The 22,035-nt window shown below is 39.1% G+C and overlaps 1 protein-coding gene across 1 annotated transcript in view; it reads right to left on the reverse strand.

Moving 5' to 3' along the window:
• Positions 1–292: 292 nt before the first annotated feature.
• LOC127369555 (cadherin-7-like) overlaps positions 293–22,035 on the reverse strand; it is a 94,381-nt gene continuing 72,638 nt past the window's right edge. The window contains exons 10-12 of the mRNA XM_051411038.1: positions 15,413–15,530; positions 11,303–11,551; positions 293–2,169 (exon numbers count right to left, since the gene is read on the reverse strand). Of these exons, the coding sequence (XP_051266998.1) occupies positions 1,655–2,169; positions 11,303–11,551; positions 15,413–15,530 (882 nt within the window). The 3' untranslated portion in view covers positions 293–1,654. The remainder of the gene's footprint in view (positions 2,170–11,302; positions 11,552–15,412; positions 15,531–22,035) is intronic.

Here is a 22,035-nt window from a genome sequence, read left to right on the forward strand (position 1 = left end):
TTGACTATAAGGCACAACCTGGCTAACTTGCAAAAGACGCCTCTGTGGAGCGTCGGTGCTTTGTGCCGATCAGGCCTTTCAACTACAGAAGCCTCAAAGAAAAATCTTTCCTCCTCCCTCCCCAACCCCTCCTCAGGTTCCATGAGCTCCCCACATACACAGAGTAGGGCACCATATTTTTTTAATCATTGATTATTGTTGTTAGATGCAGCTTTTAGGTCATTTTTACAACCTCAATTTATTTACTTACGTCTCATTGTTCAGATGGCCTGAAAGAAATCCCTTCAGTCTATTAAGGAACCGAATGTCAATTTTATTTTCAGCAAAAGGATAAAAACATCATTTGCACAATTCTGCCTCTTCAAAATAAATAATAATACATATCGGTTGTACATGTTTACACCCAATTGTAACATAATTTGTTTAAGCTGGAAAAAGAAAATCGGCACAATGCGGCACATGATTATTATCATACTTGTGTCCTTTCACCATCAATAAACAAATCATGGACATTATTGGTATCATTTCTGAATGACAATATATGCTGGACTCTGCAAACTACAGAAGCAAAATTCATTTACTTACAAACTGCAACTTCACCCATTTAACGACTCACTTCAGAAACACATTTTTTTTTTCTAGTGGCGTGAATCTCGCTATCAAACACAACAAGGACCGATCCTTCGTAGCAGACATTCCCAGCCCCCCCCGCCTCATACAAAAGCAGAACAACTGAATTTTATAGCTCAGAAATTATACATTGGACTTGGAAATAGAAAGGTGGAAGAAAAAACAGACTCAGACAAACACTACATTGCAACATCTGCAAAATGTATTGTTAGGAGAATAAGAGAAATTATACGCTTTCCTGTTTCACCCAGTGGAGACATCAAACTGATGAGAGTGTCATCCTTTTTTATTATTTGCACAACTTATGTCTTCACATCACTTCCTTAGCACATCAACTACTTGTTTATACTGTATGTGTGCAGTTGCACTTTTCATATAGTGTTGAGATTTATGACAGAGACAATGAATAATGTGGCTCTGTCACCTAAATGTTTATGAAAAACAGCTTCTCATCACCCGGCTCCCCAACCCGAAAAACAGAAGAAGAAAAAAACAAACATAGAAATTGTTTGTCAAATCTCATATGAACAGTCAAGTGACTACTGATTAGCCGCCAGGGACACAGCATTTCATGAGAAACGTTTATGTTTTTTTTAGCACAAAGATAGCAGAGGAATGCATCAAAGCAAGAGTGCTGGGCTCGTGCCCATCGCTGGAATGAAAGGACAGGTGCCCCCCCGTAAAAATGCTTCCAACATGTATGCATTCTGTAGTCAATGGTTGGACTGGAGCCCAAACTCTGAAACCTTTAATGTCTTTAGCACACAAGGTTTCCTCCTCAGTCAAGCCACTTTTGAAGTCTGTGTCAAAACTCACCATGGCACGCTTTTGAAAATCCATACAAGGAGGTAAACAAACCGAAAACCTTTGAAGTCAAAGTGTTTTTCTTTCAATCTCTCTTGTGTTGTCTTTGAATCTTTTCCTCCAATGCACTAAGGCAGACAAAATCATTTTTCTCTGACAATAAATTACTGTTTTTTTTTTTTTTTTAAGTCCAACAAATGTTAAGAGAGACATTTAGGGGCTATGAGAAGACACTAGTGCCGTCGCTGTTGCCGTACAGGTCAGCCAGCTTTTTGAAGCGCGGCCCCCAGTTGCTGAGATAGTCATAGTTCTGATCTGAGTCTGTACTTAGTGACTCCAGAGAGCTTAGCGACTCTGCTACAGAGCCGCTGCCTTCAAAAGCATATGTCTGCAGAGAGTCGTACGGGGGAGCTGACGGGTCCACATCAGCATCCTTAAGTCGCTCCCAAATAAACTCTCGAAACACCACGTTGTCCGGCAGGGATTTATACGACGGGCGTGTAGTTGAAGGGTAATGAAAGAAGGTAGGAGTATCTGGCGTGACATCTCGTCGCACGTTGGGGTCTCTGATGACGTTTAGGTTGCGGAGGGTGACCATGTCGAAGGCCTCTGTGTCCTCCTCTCCCCCGCCCTCGTCGTCGTAACGAACAATGTTCTCTCTGATGTCTCTCTCCTCCTCAAGAATCAGAGGCTCCTTTTTCCTCCGACGCATCGTCACAATTAGCAGAACCATCACTGCAGAAAGAGGGAGAGATGTCTGAGTCAATATTGACTGACAACGTGCATTTTCTGTGTCAGTCAGCTGAAAAGATGCAGGGATATTTGGATTTTAGAGTAGCTGAATACACTATGATGTTGATTCTCAATCAATGGTACATGGACTGCAGATATTGTAGAGTATATATATCTATATCTATGTCCAAATCAATGTCTATATTTTATCTATATGTAGTATATAATAAACAGTTTAAATTGTTAGCTAAGAGTAATGAAAAATGTATTCAAATTGTTAGAAGTGCTTACGATGGAAATATAATGGCAAGCTAACAAAACCCACGTTTATAAAATCAACCAGTCTTAAACAACATTCTCTTTAAAATCTTTCAAATGATCACATTTGAAACATGATGGATGGTGTCAGTAAAGCTGTTTTTGAGTTCATCTGGCAAAAAAAAGTTGGGAACCACTTCACTATGAATCCAATCAGGGTTTACAAAACTAAACCTGCAATGTAATATATTGTGCCCCTTTGTGGTTTCCACCACCTACAATTTGCTTCAAGACTTGTACAAAACTCCACCACACTGGAATCTGTGGCCCTCTGAGATCCTACCAGGAGCCCTCCTCCAGCCCCTGTTCCCTCTCCCATACATTATTGCTGAAAATAACTCTACGCCCAAGCAAACTGGCAAATGTCTAATGATCCTCTATCCATCAATGTCAAGCTGGTGCCAGTGAAATATCGTTCCGTGGGCCCATATTTCTTTTCCTTCTCACCGTTGAGCTACTGCAGGCAGCAAAGGAAGAGGCCCAGGAACCAAATTCAAACACCACTTCACACCCTCTAATAAGGGAGCAAATGGAAGAGATGGAAGGGAGGGAAGTGTCACATGGAAAGGCTGCAGGAGATGAATGGCTAGCTCTCTGTTGGCTATTTGGTGACTGGTACCCTATAACAGCAGCCCTAGTAGAGTTTTTGTGAAATACTTGGAATGGTCCCTTCAGTACTTCTAATATGCATAGCACTGTTTTTTAGTGCTTTAAGACAGAACGTCAAACATTTTCTGTGAAAGATTGTTCCCTCAGATTTTAGAAACTCAAGTCATTCTAAATTCTATTCGATTCAGTAGGGCTTCTCCAAAGTGAATTACAAAGTGGCACATTGAAATAGAAAATTCTCAGTGCTTTCCAGCAAAGCTCTTTAGGGTTTAATGCCTAGAAGGCAGTCACGATGCGTCACAGACTGGAATCGGGCCAACATCCAATCACGTCCTACTAGGATGAGCAGGTGGATGGCCAAGAATACAAATAGTCAGTCTGTGTCAGGTACCAAGGGTCCTGTAAGAAATGATTTCCAGACCAGACAGTTGAGCAAACACACACGCTACAGAAGCCCCACTCTTCATAACACATTTACTGATGATGTACTGAATGAGAAACAGAGATAAATTTATCCTTACAAAGGCTTTTGCTGTAATTGAATTGTTTAAATGATCTACCACGCACAATCGATACTGAACAAAGTGAGTTTTCTCTGCTGCCCTTTTCTTACCAGCATGCATCACTGCATGCACTTTCTTATTAGTGTATTTTTTTTCCATGTGCTGTGCGATTCAGGTGAACCTGCGACTGATTATTCACTCACATTGTCACCCACACACTCCCCATGCTTCTGTACTGCAGTGCAATTTCTAAGAGGGGTATCAATCAGCAACTGTGACACTGTATAAAATTAAATGCTTTTTATTTACATAAACCCAGGTAGGAAAATAATTTTTGTATCAGCGTCATTCTTGTGTTAAAGAACACTAAAGTTAAGGCATCCTTCCCAAATGTTCTAAGGCCATGAAAATCCCAAACTCCATTTTCGCAATTAGCTTCTTACTAAAAGCAACATGAATGTACATTTTTCTGCAAAAGTTGAACCAGTTTTGGTTATATTACTTAATTATGAGAGTTTTTCATGTGTTTTTCTCTCAGCTCTTCTAACTGAGTGGGTGGGGCTCAATTGATAAAAGCACCAATCAGGATTTAGCAACATTTGAATTGAAAAATCTGATTAAACGACATTCACAGTCTTGCTGAAGCACATTAGCTAAGGTTTCCCATTGTTGAACTCTTAATAAAGTTAAGTATGTTGTCTTTCAAGCTTTATTGTTAACTGTTGCTTATTTAGTCACAACTATTTATAATACTTTTCAGATGCTTTACAATGCTGAGGTCAAAGAGGATATCCCACACAACATTCCTATATGAGTGAAAGTGAATAAAACTCAGCTAAACTCAAAAGCAGATGGATGTCCTTGCTTAGACAAAAAGTATTATGAATGAACTATCAATAATTTGTTCAACAAATACGAAACAGCATTATTTTTCATGGCCAACCTGTCCACAAAGCTAGTATTAGTATGAATTATAGAACTTATCTTGGAAAGACTCAAACTACTTTTTTATCAGCTAATTTTCCAACTTTGGTTATAACAAGTAGGGTTACTACATGTCAATTATATCACATGCAACTCCAGTCCTTTGCAAACAGTGCCATAAAACGTTCAGAGTTCCAATGCTGTGTCCTTGTAGCAATTGCTTATTTAGCCCTTGTTATATTACCAGACAGAAATGTTAACGCAGTACACTCCATTTACAGAGAATCGGTCAACTTGGTGGAGTGGGTGGATTTAAAGGGCTGACCCCATGCAACATGTTATAGGCTAAATACAGTTCATTTAAAATGTCAGAAAATGCAACTTAGTTTCAACATTCTGAATAGACTTACAGATTTTAACATCGCTCGATCTAAAACACTTGTATACTTGCATGCAACTATCTATATACTACTACTATATCTATCTATAATTACTTATTAAAGCTTTCATGTAACACACAGTTCTAAACAAATCCACTAAACTTTGTATTATTTTCATTAGATTATTTATTAAGCAGCTCAAAATAACAAAACATATGTATATTGATAATAACGAACAATTAATGCTCAATCAGCAAATCTGACTTTTTCTGATATTAAAAGATAGAACACAGTATCTTCAGTAACACTGCATAAAAACATTTTAGAGCCTTTGAATTTCTTACAGCTATAAAGTATTAGTATGATTAAGGTTTACTAGAGCAAAACTACTGAGCACCTGTGACATAGTACCTTGCTCCACTTACCATGAGTAAAATATTGAATACTTGGCACCAGGGGATATTTGGCTTTTTTTTTGCTTAATAAATGATTTGAAAATACAAAATTTAGTGGCAAACGTCTCAGCTCCATTACCACAATTTTGAATGTGCTATAATAAAACTTAAAATGTGTAACTATGAGGACAGAGCGAGCATGGGAGGGAGAATTAGGGTGTCTAGACACATGAAGAGGTCTCATGTCTCCTCATCATCATGACAGATTTTCACTCTCCTGCATGGAGGACATTGCAACAAACTCATTCTGCAGCACATCTTGATAAAGGGCATAGAAACAATCAGAATCAGCAAACACAAAACCTCCTTGTTATTGGCTAAAACGTATACGTTTTATTCTTTATCAGCGCTGCAGTATGTTTGCTGCATGATTCAAATAGCTTTTATGGTTTCTTTGTTGTTGCTGATGTTATCTGTCACACTGTTTACTGTGTATCTGTCCACATTATTTATCCGTCCTTCCTTACTGCCTTCACATTTCTGGTTTTCACAAGAGGTCTTTTTAGCTATTGTCATTATGAAGACAAATCTGCTCTTAATTGACTTGCTAAGTTAAAAAAGGGCTTTTCTTCTTTCATTTTAAGAATATCAACCAGTGTAATGACAACAAATAAGTATCAGATTTTTAAACACACAAATCTGGTGCAGCCATTCGTAAGTTACAATGTGCACAGTCAAGCTTACAGATCAGATCTTAAAAAGAAATTGTCTGCCGTCTGAATACAGACACATAAATGGAGACACAGACAGTCGGCTAACACCGGAGACAGACAGTAAAATAAGAGACTGATGAATGGATGTGAAGATTTATAGAATGAGTCTGATAAGACAGAAATAACTGTCTGGAGAATCAGAGTGCTACGTAATGTCCTAATTGGCCCTCTGGTGAATTGAGCAATACCTGACCTGTACTTGGAGAAAAAAGGCACTGGATCTTAACAAGATAATGATTGTCTCAGTAGTTTGGATGTATCATCCAAAAGTAACTGTATTGTTGAAAAAGGTTTTAAATGACATTTACAAAAAACATAGTTGTGCCCAAGCATTTTCAGGAATATTACTGCAAGGAGTAGAGGACAAGCACAGTAATTAAATCTAAAAATATCAACCTATGATTAATGACCACTTAGCTTATGAGTCTGTAGAGCCAAAACATGTGCGTATAGCTCTGTGTGGTTTAAAGGCTGGCAGGTGGAAAAACTGCACTGTTTGTATCAGCTGTTGTGATTGAAGTTCTCAGACACAACTGATGGATGCAAAGACAAGTAGAGGAGTGGCACTCTGAAGAGCTCTCCACATGCATCACGCATTGTAGTTATTAGACTCAGTCATGACGACAGATAACTAGAATCAGTGTGTTGCTGGCAGGAGTGTGTGTTCCTATCACCTGATGAGAAAGAGAAAGATTGATGGAGGAAGGAGGGGGAGAGAGAAAGAAGCAGATTTAAGACTGACAGCACCTGAGGATGACAGCAGCGAGACGCGGCTCGGGTCTTATTCTGGTTCGTGTCTCATCCAAAACAATACAATCACACGCAATCACAGCCTCAATTGCTACCTAGGAGATTGAAAGAGGTCTTGATGGAAGACCATCAAGGAAGATCAGAATAAAGGATTGGGCAGAGGAGCGGTCACGCATGGGCTGTTAATAGAAGGTAAGAAGGAGGGGCTGTGTGTGTGTGTGTGTGTGGGGGGGGGTATGCATAGAGGAAACAGAGAATAGAAAGAAAGAGGCTGATCCAATTGAGCAAAACAGACTGATGGGGACAGCTAAGGACACACACACTCACACAGAGACAAGGCAACTTGGAGGTATATTAAACTGGAGGCCATTAGTTCTAAGCCTGTGGCCTGAGGCCATGCTGCGCAGAATAGAGCCAGTTTTCATTAGCAATGCTGGGTTCAGGGTTGTGTGGCCACGTATTTCCCCCTGTTGCTCTTTTGAAGTTTTCATTTATCACAAAAAAGTATTCTCTCTTGCAATAAAAAGAAGGCAAACTTCAAGGGGACCGGAATAAAAATCAAAGTTTGACCCCATCAAAGAACTCATTTCAGTTATTGTATATGCTGTTTAGATCCTCCTCAGCTTTCAATGAAGATCACCTAAGCGTTAAATGATGACTCTGCCCTGATGTGGTAATGCTTCGTCTGTGGGTTTTATGAGTGATAATGCAGCCTGGAGGTGATGGCTCACTGCTGCAATATCTTTAAGGTTATGTTAATGAATTCTCATTTACAAGTATCTTTACTAACATCTTAACATATGGTGTTAAAACAGAAGCAGAGGAGTGTCTGTCCTTGAAATGCAATATCCCATACAGTACTCTCAATGACCTTCATGAAATATTATAATTAGGCTTATAAAATACACTGAAACGTATCTGGGGGAAGCCATCATGAGAGCGCCTTCAGAAGGGAAAATGATCTAAAAATCTGAAATCTCATCACTGACTCAGGCTGCCTTCAGGCACTGCTTTCTCTCAATGAAAATGCACATTTCACTTTATTTTTTAGTATAGTGAGCTCAAACGCAGGAGGAGCTCTGTCACACAAGTGACACATAATCATAATTGCCAATAGAAGGTTTTTAAAAAGCTGCTGGAGACTAAGCTTGTGTTTATTTATGTGTTCAATGAATTGAACATATTCTTATTAAATCCTTTTTAAACATTAGAAGTACATGCTGAGTATACAGTAATACCATCACAGCCAGTGACTTTTCTTCAAATAATCCCATTTTCTTACATTTCTCAAAGGTTGGACAAATAGACTTAAATATTTAAAATAAATTCTATAACAGCCTTGGGTGACCACCACATCAGTTCTTGACTTGGTATAGCAAATAACCCACACAATTACTTTTACTATGAAGGGTCCAGCTAAACACTCAGGCAAAATACAAATACTCCAAGAATTCCTCACAAACCCAGTGTACTGACTCCTAATTGATCCTGTTGGCTGGAATTCAGTAACAGTATTTTGCTTGTAAACATCCAGCCTGCTGGCTGACCTAGGTCACATGTATTTACCAAGGAGGAAATATAAGGGAAAAATAACTCCCTCCAGGTTTGACATTTGACCTTAAGATGCAACTCAGTTTTAGCGAAGCTTGTCACACATTCAACTGCCTGAAGAATACATAACAGAAAAGGTCTGGGGTCGTAAATACTGAGGTGCACAGTGTTTTGTAGTGCAGCACTGTATACCTACATTACCTCCACTTAAATCTGAACTGCAAAGGTTGTTAGCTTAAATATATTCCCGCTTATATTCCACATAACTAACTGAAGCCTGTGAGTGAGTTCGGCTCGAAAGTGATGATATGCTAAAGTTCAAGTATTTACTTAATAGTACTAATACCACACTGTGAAAATACTCTGTAACACGTAAAAGTCCTGCACTGAAAATGACTGAAAGTTACTTATTGTAAATATAATCAGGAAAATGTATTTAAAGTATTAAAAGTAAAGCGAACAACCTTTGCAGTTCAGATTTAAGTTCAGGGTTAATGTAATGAGGTAATGTAGTACCATCTAGTGATGTAGTTGCAGATCACAAGTTCCTCTTCCACGCACAAAGAAGAAACTACAATGGCCACAAAACATGCGAAAAACAAAAAATGGCCCCATCTAGAGCCAGTGTTTGGTTTGACCGTACTGGGCTCCTGTAGAAACATGGTCCATGAAAGGCAACCTTCAGTGTCTGTAGAGTTAAACACCTTGTTATGTTTGTCATTAAATTTGAGATATTGGGAGGGAGGGTAGGGTTTTTATTTATTCATATATTTTCATTTTAAGTCAACGGGAGGGTCCAAAGAAAGCCTCCCTCCTCCTCACCCCAGTAATTTTCATATAGTCCCTAATGTGGTGCTTCTGCATTGTTAATTTTCTGACTATCTGTGACTGAGCTGCAAAAACGTCGTGCCTTCACTGCTGAAGCAAGTCAAGTTTCATACACATGGTTACGTGCAAACAATAAAACGACGAGAGTTCAAGACAGCTGTGTGCAGGCTTAACAACAGTCCTTCCTGCTGCTGCTTTATGGCATTCTGTGATTTGGTTTCTCTTCGTCGTCTGTCATATTAGCTGTTAGGCCTAATCGACTTGGCCACAAACACACATTTCAAGCCAAAAGTATAGTTTTCCTGCTCTGTTGTTAGAAGTTTTGGACTGCAGCACTTCCAAAAAGGGTTTACTCTTCACTGAGATCCTGGTGATCACTTTTTCACTTCACTGCTCGTGCTCATATCTACATTGACAGTCAATGTCTCGGCTCTTTCACGTGGTAAATCTGCTTTTGGACGATATGTTAGCTTTGGCTTGGTGCTACTTGCATGCTTTAACTGTGCTGACATTAACTGCAAATTATAGTCTTATAGTGAGCTGAGTTCATTTTCTTTAGTTGTTACTTAATTGCTGAGATCTGGGGACATGGCACATTTGTTAGAACAGGCCAGCAAGCAGTGGTGTAATGTATTTAAGTCAATTTAATTAAATGTTGTACTTAAACGTACAAAATGTAATTTCTGTCTCTAGGGGTTCTCTCACATCAAAACAATAACCAAAGATGAAGTTTGGTGATGTCGTGAGGTAATGTGGGATCATGGGAGTTGTTATCTTTAACCCTCATTTCTGTCAGTCAGATTCTCCTAGTTAGGATTCTGTCAGTGTTCATTGTTCAGGAAGTTTGTACCAGGAGCTGAATTATCCACAGAGGTCTTCTCTTCTCCAAAACAAATGGACCCAGTGATTAAAACCGGTTGAAACTAGGGGTGGGCGATATGGGCAAAAAATAATATCTCAATATTTTTTGGGATTTTGGCGATAACGATAATCAGTCGATATCCTTTAAAATGTGATTAGAATTGTCTGAGCTGCACTTGTGTCCACCAAACGCGTTTACAGCGCTGAGAGAGCTCAAAAACTCATTTTCCGAGCGCCCAGCGGTGTTAAAAGTTGAACAGATTTCAACTTGAAGCGCTCTGAGCGCTGCGCTAAAAAAAAAACCCATCTCCGCTGACATCTTTTTACCGCTGAAGGCGCTTAGCGCTCTGAACGCTGAAGCCCATAGGACCCACGTCTCGGCACTAAATCATCTGAAGTACCGGTAGCTTCAGGGACTGGAGGTGCTTGCATTTTCTCTCTACCATCGCAACGCGCTGCTAAACTGTTGCAAGGAGGATGCTAGCGAGAGGTCACGTGATCACGTCTTGTGATCACGTAGGCCCACTAGTTGTGTGACTGAATCCTGCCATGCTGTAGAGAGCGCTGCTGCACCGTGTATTAATGGATGTGAGGAGTTTCCGCGGGCGTTTCATTGTTTTTGTCAAAGTAATTTAAATACTCGATAATGGAAATTTGCACATCGTCAAAACAACAATGACGATATTATCGCAAACGATATATATCGCCCACCTCTAGTTGAAACACTGAATAAAGCAGTTTCACCTTAAAATCAGTGTTTCTCCAACGTTGTTCGGCAGACAAACCGGACATCCAGTGACTAAAATCCTTCATCCAGTTAACATATACAGTTAAAAAAAGGGCACCGTAAAAATATGGCTTCAAACTGGGAAAAAAGTCAATTTATGACCGCAAGGAGTTATGACACCATTGACAGGCGACTAGTAAGTTTGAACATTGTTGGAAACATTTGGCATCATTTAAGTACACAGTTTCAATGAGGAAGTGTTACATATTATATGTTTAAGTAAATTTTTTTTAAAACTTTTTTAGCACTTCATATGTTACTTTATACTTCTACTTTACTAAATTATAATTAAGTTATTGTACTTAAGTTACAAACAAACCCAGTTAGAATGTCTTCATATCTGATAGGAATAGTGGCCGAAGCTGAAAAAGATCACCACTCTGAGCTGTATAACAACCTCTTCCAGTACTTGTTACTTGGACTTACATCTCTGACACTGAGGTTATATAGATCTTACCCAGAAGTGTGATGATGCAGCCTAAAATAGCCAGGAGGGCGCCGGTGCTGAGGCCGGTTGCAGTGTAGGCCACAGCTCCACAAGACAAGGCCACGCCATCAGAGTCACAGTCACACACCCGCACTGAGAGTGTGTTTGTGCTGCTGAGGGCAGGACTTCCACTGTCCACAATCAACACAGGGAGCCGATACACAGGTTGCTCCCGTCTCCTGAAACCACCTCGCTTCGTCAATATGGACGCTGTGTTGTCTGTAAAACAGAGTAGAAGCATAGGTAGGTCAGACTGGTAAAAAAAAAAAAAAAAGCTGGGAAAACTGCGGTTAATGTGCATATTGAGTTTACTGGCAACAAATGAACAATGATCTGCATATACATGACTAGCAGGAGCCTAATATTTTATTCTGTAATGATTGCTGTGCTTTGGTTGTGCTGTTTGAAATGATTTTACAGTATTAAAAGCAGGAATGCCAACAGATGGTGTCATTAACACAATTCATTATATGACACACTGTGGCGTCTCTCCCTCATCTTGACCACCTGTTGGCTAATAACAGCTTTGGTTTGATGGTACAATCTTATATGAAATCTCAGCTTATGAGAGAGAAAGAGGCAGCCAGAGGAGAACAATATGCTATTACACCAGCTAAAAAAAGCCACTTCATGACAACTATTTCAATAGATTGAAATGCACTTTCAAATTGAGCAGTCACATTTGAAATGTAGATTTTGCCTTGAAGGACAACTCCTTTGTTTTTCTGAGTGATATTAAGATTTCTTTTTGCTTTTCCCTCAGTCTTAAAACAAGGTAAAAACGAATAAAGAGATAGGTTCTTTGTGATCAGCAAAATGTTCTCATGGGTGGAAAAAACAACACAATTGGTTAGTAACAACTGAAATGGGTTAACTTACATTTTTAAATAAATGTGCTCTGGTACTAAATGTGAAACATTTAATTGTGTCCTTAGTAATTGTCCTCAAGCAACACATACAAGTAAAACTAAGGCACCGAGGCATTAAGCTACATTGCAAAAATCTGTAAGCACCTGAATGTTATCCTTATGTGACTGCTGAATAATTCATTCCAAAACCATGGGCTGCTATAACAGCCTCCACTCTTCTGGTTTCAGGCTTTCTACAAGATAGTGGGACCTGATGGCAGGGATTTCCTCCCATTCAGTAACAATAACATTAGTGAGGTCAGACAATGATGTTGGGCGATAAGGTCTAGCTCAATGTACGCGTTCCAGTTCTTTATGGATGGTGTTGAGATCAGGCCCATTAAATTCTTCTACAGAAAACTGGGAAGACCATTTCTTTAAGGAGCTGGGTTTGTGCTTTCAGCCGCTGTCATTTTGAAACAGGAAAGGGCCTCCCCCATATACAAGTTCAGTATCCAAAGGAATTGCAGATGAAGTAGTAGCCTGGGATTCTCTCAGCTCATTTTTGATATCAAGGGCGCAGACCAAAATTTCTCTAGACACAATTGGAAAGACCTACAATGACTCTTCAAATCTGCCGCTCCTCTGACATCGTATAAAAACCCGCTCCATATTAAATAAAAGGGTTGTGATTGGCCAAATGAGATCCAGGACAGATGGAATTCAGTTTGAATGAAAGGGTGGCCAGACGCATCTGTCAGAGCAAATTAAACATCATGAGCTCGGCAGATCCATCTGGTTCCCAGGCTGATGAAGTAGTGTAGCAAAGCAGAAAGGAATGGTGTGGAGGAGAAGACGGTGGATAGGTGTGTAGTGTGTCCAACTTATTTTAAGTGTTGTATTTGACTAACCTCAAAGGCTCTAAACCCATTTTCTCAGTCAGCTTCAGTCTTGCTTTAGGTGATGAGTTCCTACATGAACATCTTATATTTGAGGAAAGTTGAAACTTTTTCCTGGTTATTGTACATTAAATGTTTCTGTTTCTTGTTTTTCTCTGTGCTCTGCTCACTGGTATGAAGTGTCTGGGGCTCAATTAGAAAATTGTGATGTCAAATTCTGTGCACCAATCAGAATTTACCAAAAACTAATCCAGCATCTGATGGCTATTAGTGGGTTTGGTCTCTGTCAATCAAATCTGATCAAACCAAGACAGATCATTTTGAGTTTTAAACTTTTAATAAATAATACCTAATAAATATATAATGTTATAAAGAAATAGTTAGTTTAGCAATAGCTAAGCAGCTTTAACCATTCCTTTGGAGTAGTTTGACCACTTTTAGAAAAAAAGATTTATTGTAGAGTTAAATACAAAGATCGATACCATTCCCATACAGTATCTGTCCTTTAAATATAAAGCCAGAGCCTGCTGTTTAGGTTAGCTTAGCTTAGCATAAAGACTGGAAATCGGAAAACAGCAGAAAATTCACCAGCACCACACCACAGCTCATTAATTAGCATGTGTTTTAAGCCGTACACAATCAGAAATGTATGTAAAAAAAGCAAAATATATTGCATATATAAATAATATATATATAATATATAAATGCACAACATACTAAAACCAAGGTAAACACTGTATGCTCACAGAGAACCTTTCTACAGCAAAGCTATCAAAAACCGTCTTCCAGCCAAGTTGCTTGTAATCTGCGGAGAGGTTACCTGAAACATCATGTAACGCTCACAGGTCCGCACTCACATGGATTACTGTGGCACAACCTGGCTGCTGCTGCTACCTCTGAAATATAACACGGCAGCCTTAGCTGAGGTACCACATGTTTGAACAAAACACTCAGGGCATTACCACAGAGAGTGTCAGCTCTGCACATAGTTTCAAAGCAGTGGGAATTCATGTAAGTAACCGATGAGGCACAGTTCTTAAGTCTTTAAAGCTATATGCAAATGAACACTAATTTTGTTCATTCGCCCACTGCTTTGCGTGTAGGTGGTGAGCAAATCATTATGGTACAAAGGCAGTTTTCAGTCTGTGTGTTAAAGTTAAAGTTTTTCTATGATCTAGTACATAGAAACCTTGCACTAAGCGGGGCTGTGACGTAGTGAATTGTGGTACAAACTGAGTTATCTCAGACATGCTCCAGTTGCAGCAGAAAGTTTGTCTTTGCATTCAGTTTTTATGAACAATTACAGAAAGGGCAGAGAGGGCATTGTCATAGCAGAATTATGGTTTCATTTGGCACGGCTGGGCACGCCGAGAGGCAACAGTTACTCTGTACTTCTTCTCCTGAGTCACATTGCAGAGTAGATTGTGTCCAGATGGAGGGCAGATATAGAGAGCCGGAGTGAGCAATGACCAAAGTGTCAATTGCATTGCTGCAAGGCTCAATTCAAAAGGAAGTAAGCAGCAAATAGACCGTACCTAACTTGACCAACACCTTTTACAGACTCCGAAGGCCACTGGCAATTTTCTCAGGGGAGTTTTTGATTTAGCGGCTGCATGCAACAGGTTTGATCTGACACTTGGAACTTTGACAAGGGCGTAGACATTTAAGTTCAAATTGGTGACTTACTTCAGGAGTTCACTAAGTTTAATTTAAGACTTTTAAGACCACACAGAATGCAATTTAATACCTTTCATGTTACCGTCCAAAAGTATGAAAGTATGATGGAAAAGCAGTAGGGGCTATAAGGGTTACTATATCACACTTTGTCAGTACTTGCCAAAAGCTTGTGCCAATAATTTCGAATATTATTAAAGGATATGTTGTTTCTCAACAATAATCAGGTTTCCATATGAACACTGAAATAATAAACATTGAAACAGGTTTTTTCCTGCTGTAATCATCTCTTGATCAAAGTGTCCATTGAAAGATCCCTTTGACATAAGTCGGAAGAAAATGAATGCATATAATAACTACTGAAGAATTATGAGTTTTTGTTAAAATTAACACTATTATGACACAAAGAATTTCTTGGCTCCTGTACTTACTGTACCTAGCTATAGATCTGATGGTGCTGATTGAAACTCCACAAAAAAGGGATTAAACAGCTTCTTGCGGCTTCTGACTGTCGAAACAACCAACAGCTTTTATTTAGGTGTATAACATCTACCAACAGTCCACAGTCATATATAGAAACATATTATAACCAAAGTGCCAAAAGCCTGAACTTGCGGATTACTTCCAACTAGAAAAAATTAATACAAATCCTCAAATACCTTTGTTATCTCGCAGAGTGAAGTTGAGGTTGCCAGCAACAGATGCAGCCAGGGCAAAATAAAAGCGGTGGCCACTCAAAGGTTCATCCTTATCCACCGCACTGATGGTCTGGATCACCTGGGAACAAGGGGAACACCAAAGAGACAAACAGAGACATTCAAGATTAGTTACCTTGCTGATCTTTATCCGATTTCACTGGCTGATTAGGTGTTAACTCAAGCTGTAAATTGTTTAATGTGTGCATGCAGTAAGAGCTAAGGTATCAGTTTAAGGACAGCACTGTTATCAAGCCTTTGTATATGCATCACTTTTCACTCTGTCATAGATTGATATACATGGAGACATAAATCTTTCTTAAAAGGCCAAGCAACGGTGTGAGTGAACCGGAGAAAATCAACCTGATTCTGATTAATGGAAAAGATTTGTTTTATAATGTTTGGCTGTGGTTTTGTGTCGTTTATCTCTTGAAGTACAGTAAGTGCTTATTTGGCAAGAGCTTGGCACCCTCTTAGGGATGAAGAGTTTTCTTTTGGGAAGTGTTTTCTCCGAAGCAAATCTTTGTCCAGCAACTATTGTCTCAGAGCCAGCACCTAGACCATAACATCCAATGGGAAAAAAACAATGGCTTTTTTCCTCCTTCGCATTTCATACATCCTCTGGGCACTAAGAGAAAAAAATCTAATTTTTTTTTGTCAAGTGACCACTCAGTCTTTAAATGATGCCCCGAGCAAACAGTTAAGATGCCCTTTATGTAAATGTACATCTCTAGCAAACAATAGTGATTTCAGATTACAGTAAATGTAGACTTTTAACAATCTGAATGAATTATTTTCCATTTTGGTAAAATAAAAGACATTTTGTAGTGCATGCCTTTTCGTGGACCAGACATACTGACAACAGTTTAATGTTGCATTCCACTGCAATTTCCTATATATGTGAAAAAGTATTAGCAATACCTTAACCATTACTTGTGACCAGTAGAGCATGTTATATATTCAAGTCATCAGACTTTTGGGGGGTTAAGCATTTATATCCTGTTCAGTCAGACCTCTAAAACTAAACAAAATTAAAAAAAACACAATTAGTGACAAAAACTCCACCACAAACATGACACATGCTACAGCTAACTTCTCGGAAATAAGTCACTTTAAAAAAGATCTGGCTCGGGATTCGGAAATCAAGTGCTAAAGACGGATCAAACAGCTAATTTTCAACAAAATATCACAGCTTAAAATGTTCTCTACTAACGGTTGAGAAGACCATTAAAGGGTTAATGAATAATTCACACATTGTTCTTATTCTAATATCGCACCTCCCCACATTAACCACCACATAATAAGGTCAGTGCATGTTGTCACGCTGATGTTGTTTAAACTAAATGCATATGTTATGCAGTCAGGCATTCCTACTTCATTATTACAAGTATGAAAATGACTCATGATAAGAACTGCTCTTGCTTGAGGCGATGCAAGACAAGCAATCATATCGGTGAGTTAAACAAGTGAATGCTATTTGTCTCGGCCCACTTTATTTTGCCTCCGAACCCAAGACTAAACAGAATCTTACTCCCTTTATTATATAGCAGTGTTGACAACTATACATAATGCAGGAAATCAAATTACCAAATAAACCAATTTATTTACACCCACCAGCATGAGCTGTAATGATTTTTTTATTCATACAAATCTACAATATCTGATCTGATCTCTTTTCAGCAAAAAGACACTAAGCTTTAATTTCAACGCCTTCTGTGCAGCAGCACTTAGCTGCAGCAAGAAAAAAAAAAGACAAGAATCTCGCTCAGTACATGCTGTACAGAAGAAGCGTATCACAGACAGACATGCCATATGGACGACAAATGATAGCCACCACCACGGCCATCAAAGTGGGTGTTACTGCAGCAGTGTCCTTGTAAATTTAGATCAAGCCTCCTGAATCCTTTGTAGGGAATCTAAACTCAACCCTGTGACAACTCACACCCATGGACAGTATCCAAGAGATTCTTAAAAGCAATTCACACTAAATTATCACATCTCCCAGCCCCACACAGCACTGCGTCTAACAGTAAGACAAAAACAAAATTAAAAAAAATTAAAATTAAAAAGGGCGAGGAAAAAGAAGAAAAAAATAAAAGCCAATGATCCATCAGTGCTGAGACATGGATTATCAGTTGTCAGCTGTGATTAAATGCTGCTGGTTACAAGCTGTCAGGTATTAGGGGTTGGTGTAGGTGGTAAACGACATCCTGCCAATTATTAAATCTGGCAGGCGGGGTGAAAATTCATGAATATTTTACTCTGTTTCTAAACAAAATTAAAATAGTAGCTCTTTCATCAGTAAAAGTAATCACAAAGTATGCTCTTTTTTGTTGACTGTTAGCTATTGCAGCGCAAGGGAAATTTATGTGGGAGGCAGGAATGCAAAAAAAAGGTTATCTGCTCTAGTTCAAGAACATTTGGGATATCTGTATACACAGACAGAAGTGATGTTTGTGTCAGCACCAGATCAGTGACAGGTAGACGCAACAGCCGAGCACCTAAACATACAGTGTGTGCATGCTGAGCTGCATATCATGAAAGCTGCCATTGATTCAGGGATCATAATAACTCACAAGCCTCTCACTCTGTTATGGAAATTCCACATCTGATAGAAACCTTTCTTTGTGGTTCTTACACCGACACCTCCTATACACAATTTGAACCCTTTGATGTCCTTTGAATATTGTAGATGGATTCAGAGCTTATCTCCAGGAAGGTTTCCATTCCTCACTGCTGAGGGAAAGGACTGTAAATCATCCTTAAATCAAACACTTTGTAATGTATAATGCCTTTCATTAGTGTGGCTCTGATGCAAGGCGTTCCAGAGAACCTTTGGTGGGGAATTCTCTAATGGGTTGAGTAGCAGACAGGAGGAGAGAGGCATGGATGTAGGCATAAATTCTCACTGAAAGACATTAACAGCAGCAGCAGACTGGTGCCTGTCGCAAGGCAAGACTGAGGACGCCTATGAATCACAGAATTAAAGGTTTTTTAAGTTTACACATGGCTGCACGTCAGATCAAAAGGGATATAAAAGGACAAAGGTCTGTATTTGTCGCTTCAGAGGAGAAGGAGAATGTGCAAACAACAGAGGCACACACATATCTATACACATTAATTGGTACTAGAAAAATTGTGAAGATATTTGAGAATACAAGCTGTGTGTTGAAAACCTTAAGACTACAGTACAGATAAAAAGCCAAACAGTTTCAAATGGAGTAAAACTTTTGAGGGCATAACTAGCGCCCTAAAACATCGATTCTCATTTTATGCCTGTGACCTGTTAAAACTGCAAAACTGTCTACTATAGCCCGACCAATACTTTTGAGCTCTTTTTCTTTTGCTGATACAGATTTCAATATTTAGGAATCAACAAAATCACCACAAAAGTGCCCCTATGGTACATAAAATATGATAAAGTACCCTGTATGATGACTGGATGCGCAAGAAAACATAAAGCATAGCCTCTGAAGTGCACTAATGGATTCCCTTAAAGTGGGTTAGGGTTAGCACTGTGCAGGCACCATAAATGCACACAACTTTCTGCACGCTGGTGCCCCAATTCATGCAGCTGGTGCCCCTGTCCTCTAGACATCCTGAGTCCGCCACTGTCACCCTCTGCTGCTTCAATTCTGACCATTCTTTTTATAACAGAATGGTCCAAATTGATTCATCTTGTGACCCCCATGCAGAGTCCAGTTTAGAAACTACTGTCCTATAAATAGTACCACTAAGAATGAAAACATGTCTGAGTAACAGCAGCTAAGATATTAAGTGATAATGCCTATAAGTCTGTATATACAGGGGTTGAGGGCTTAATTAGCCCAGAATTTAACGTCAGTGTCAAGTGTCAGAGCTTCTGTCTCATGTAAAGTTGTTTCACCTCATTATCAAAGAAAATAAAAAGCGACTATGGATCTAATAATGAAGTGATGAAGGTGCTAGCACTGTCAGGTGACACATGACAAACACTCATCAACACATGGCATCAGCTACAATGTCAAAATCCAATTTAAAATGTCTTACCACAGAGAGATGCATATAAAAAGAGCACTGAAAAGGTGCATCACAGAGATGAGCAGGGCTGGATATTGAACCTCAAAACACTGTACAGAAATGTACCCGTAGCAGCATTGAGTATTGAAAAATTATCTGAACTTTTAAGTTTGTCATTCAGTTCTTCAGTTAAAAGTAATGCGATTCAGAATATTTTATTAAATAAAAAAAGGTGTCAGGTATCGAATCTCAATACTTTTTGAGTCCCAATTGAAATCTGTTTGTATCACTGAGTATTAAAAAACTGTTGTGTCAAGTAGTGTGATTTCTATTATTTCCCAACCTAAAACAGAATATTAGACATTTTTTTAACGTTTTTATGATTTTAGGATCTATTTACTATTTAACACTGATTCAATGAGCAGTTTAGCATGTTCAGTTAAATGAAAACAAAAAAGTAGAAGAAACTGTTTACATCTATTCTCCACATGGTATTTACACAAAACTTCAAGTATTCTACTGATATCAAACATGTTTCAAACGATATCCAACCATATGAGCTTCAACTATAATCAAAAAAACACTTCTGTCTTTAATCCAACGCCAAATTCTGAGTGTGTAGTTTCTGATTGAAGACTTCAGTCTTGTGATTCAGATGCAAATTTCTCCAGACATCATACCACCTGGATGATTGAGCTGAACCTTCACAGACCAAAATACTCACTCACTGCTCACTCAATACTCGCAGTAATTCAACAAATAACATTCTGCCAGCTAAAATTTGTCTGTTCTCACCGTTGTGCAGTTAAAAAAAATAAAGATTTACTCCTCCCAAACACCTGAAGTATGTTAGTGAACTACAATAACCATAATTCACTGAACCTATGACACAAAAGGTGTCTGTGCTTCATTGTATCTGTGCCGACTCAGACTCTCACTGGAGAGACAGTTAGAAATGTGGCCTCTATAATGAGGAAACTAATGCCAGCTAATGTAGCATGGCTAGACGGAGGGACTGAAAAAACTCGGAGAGATAATGAGCTTGAATAACACTTTCCCCTCTTCGACACTAGCAGAGTAAACACAGTGCTGAATTTTAAAATCTACTCCTTTAGCTCTCTAAAAAAGTCTACTTATATTATATTGTCTTAAATGTTTAATTGGTCTGTCAGATGAGTCATGCGATAAGATCAAGCCAGCCACTTGAAAGTTAAACTAAGAGTATAAATAAGCATTGCATCAAATAGGCACTCGTTGCCATGGAGACAAGACAGCTGTCACCAAGGGTTGTGTTGATGGCGGATGTGGTGGTCCTGCAGTTTTCACACCCCTCACTCTGCGCCGCTCCCATGACATCGCCGCCCCCAAACATCACCCACATGTGGCACCCTCAAGTTCACCGCCGGATCAACAGCATCACACATCGCACCCTGCTGTCATCACGCACACGCAGATACATTTCTAATGGCGATCAATATGTGCCGTTCAGCAAATGTCATCTTTCAATCTCTTTTCATTTCTTTCTGAGCTCTCATTTCTCATCGATTATCTGAATCATTTGTTGAGACTAGCCTTGACACGTGCATGTTTGTTGGCATGTTCCTGACAAGTCAGAACTGCTGAGGCTAAAGTGGTCTCCCGTTGAGATCTGAGATTAAATTTGCTCCGTGTTCTGTCTTTTTATAGCACAAATGTTACGCCGCCACACGCTAATGTTTTTCCACGTTCCTTGCGCCCTGACATATCTGTTCTCATCCCCCACCTTGACGCAACACCTATGATAAACTGATGATTTAAATGAAGCCTGGAGGTGTGAAGATATTTTTTTGTTGTTTGTGTGATTAATGTGACAGTTGGGGCAGTAGTTAAGAAGTCAGGTAGTTTTGATCATAGGAGGAAAAAGAAGAACATTTTAAATGTTCTTGACCAGGAGTTTTCAAAGTCTGACCATGTGGGTCTCCTCTCTGACAAAATGGAGACAACTAAAATAGTTTTAAGTTTTTTATCTGTATGTCTACAGGTTTTCAAAACAGTGCAGATATCTTAATATGAATGAGTATAGGAGAGTGTTCCGGGTATATTAGAATATTACTATCAATATTAATGGGTATTTTTAATGGCTATATTAAGGCTAGTTATATTTTGAGCTAATAATGTTTTAAGTTTTGTAACTATAACAAAACAGGAAGTTTAATGTTACCATGGAGTCAGTTAGTTAGCTGTGGGCTTTTACATTTGGTTTCACACAGGATATGAACAACAGTCTCCTGTGTTTAAAGTCCTGCATTTGTTTGAGTCATCCATCCATCCATCCAACCTCCTCTAAATGTGGACTTTTGGAGGAGCTCTTGCTCCTTATACTATCTCACCTGACTTTGATGATGGGTGAAGTCCGGAAATAACACTAGAGGGATGCAGTATTTGTCGACTTGGCAGTTATGACTCAGAGAAGGAGTAGGTTTGACGCAAATTGGGGAAATCTGGTAGAAAAGATTTGGTACCTCAATTGCCTCCATGAGCTGTGTGACTAACTGCAGACCCCCTTTGCAGGCACACCCCCCCAGTTTGAAAACCTCTGTTCTTGACTT

This window comes from Dicentrarchus labrax, unplaced genomic scaffold (genome assembly GCF_905237075.1).
Source record: "Dicentrarchus labrax unplaced genomic scaffold, dlabrax2021, whole genome shotgun sequence".
NCBI classification, from domain to species: Eukaryota; Metazoa; Chordata; class Actinopteri; family Moronidae; genus Dicentrarchus; species Dicentrarchus labrax.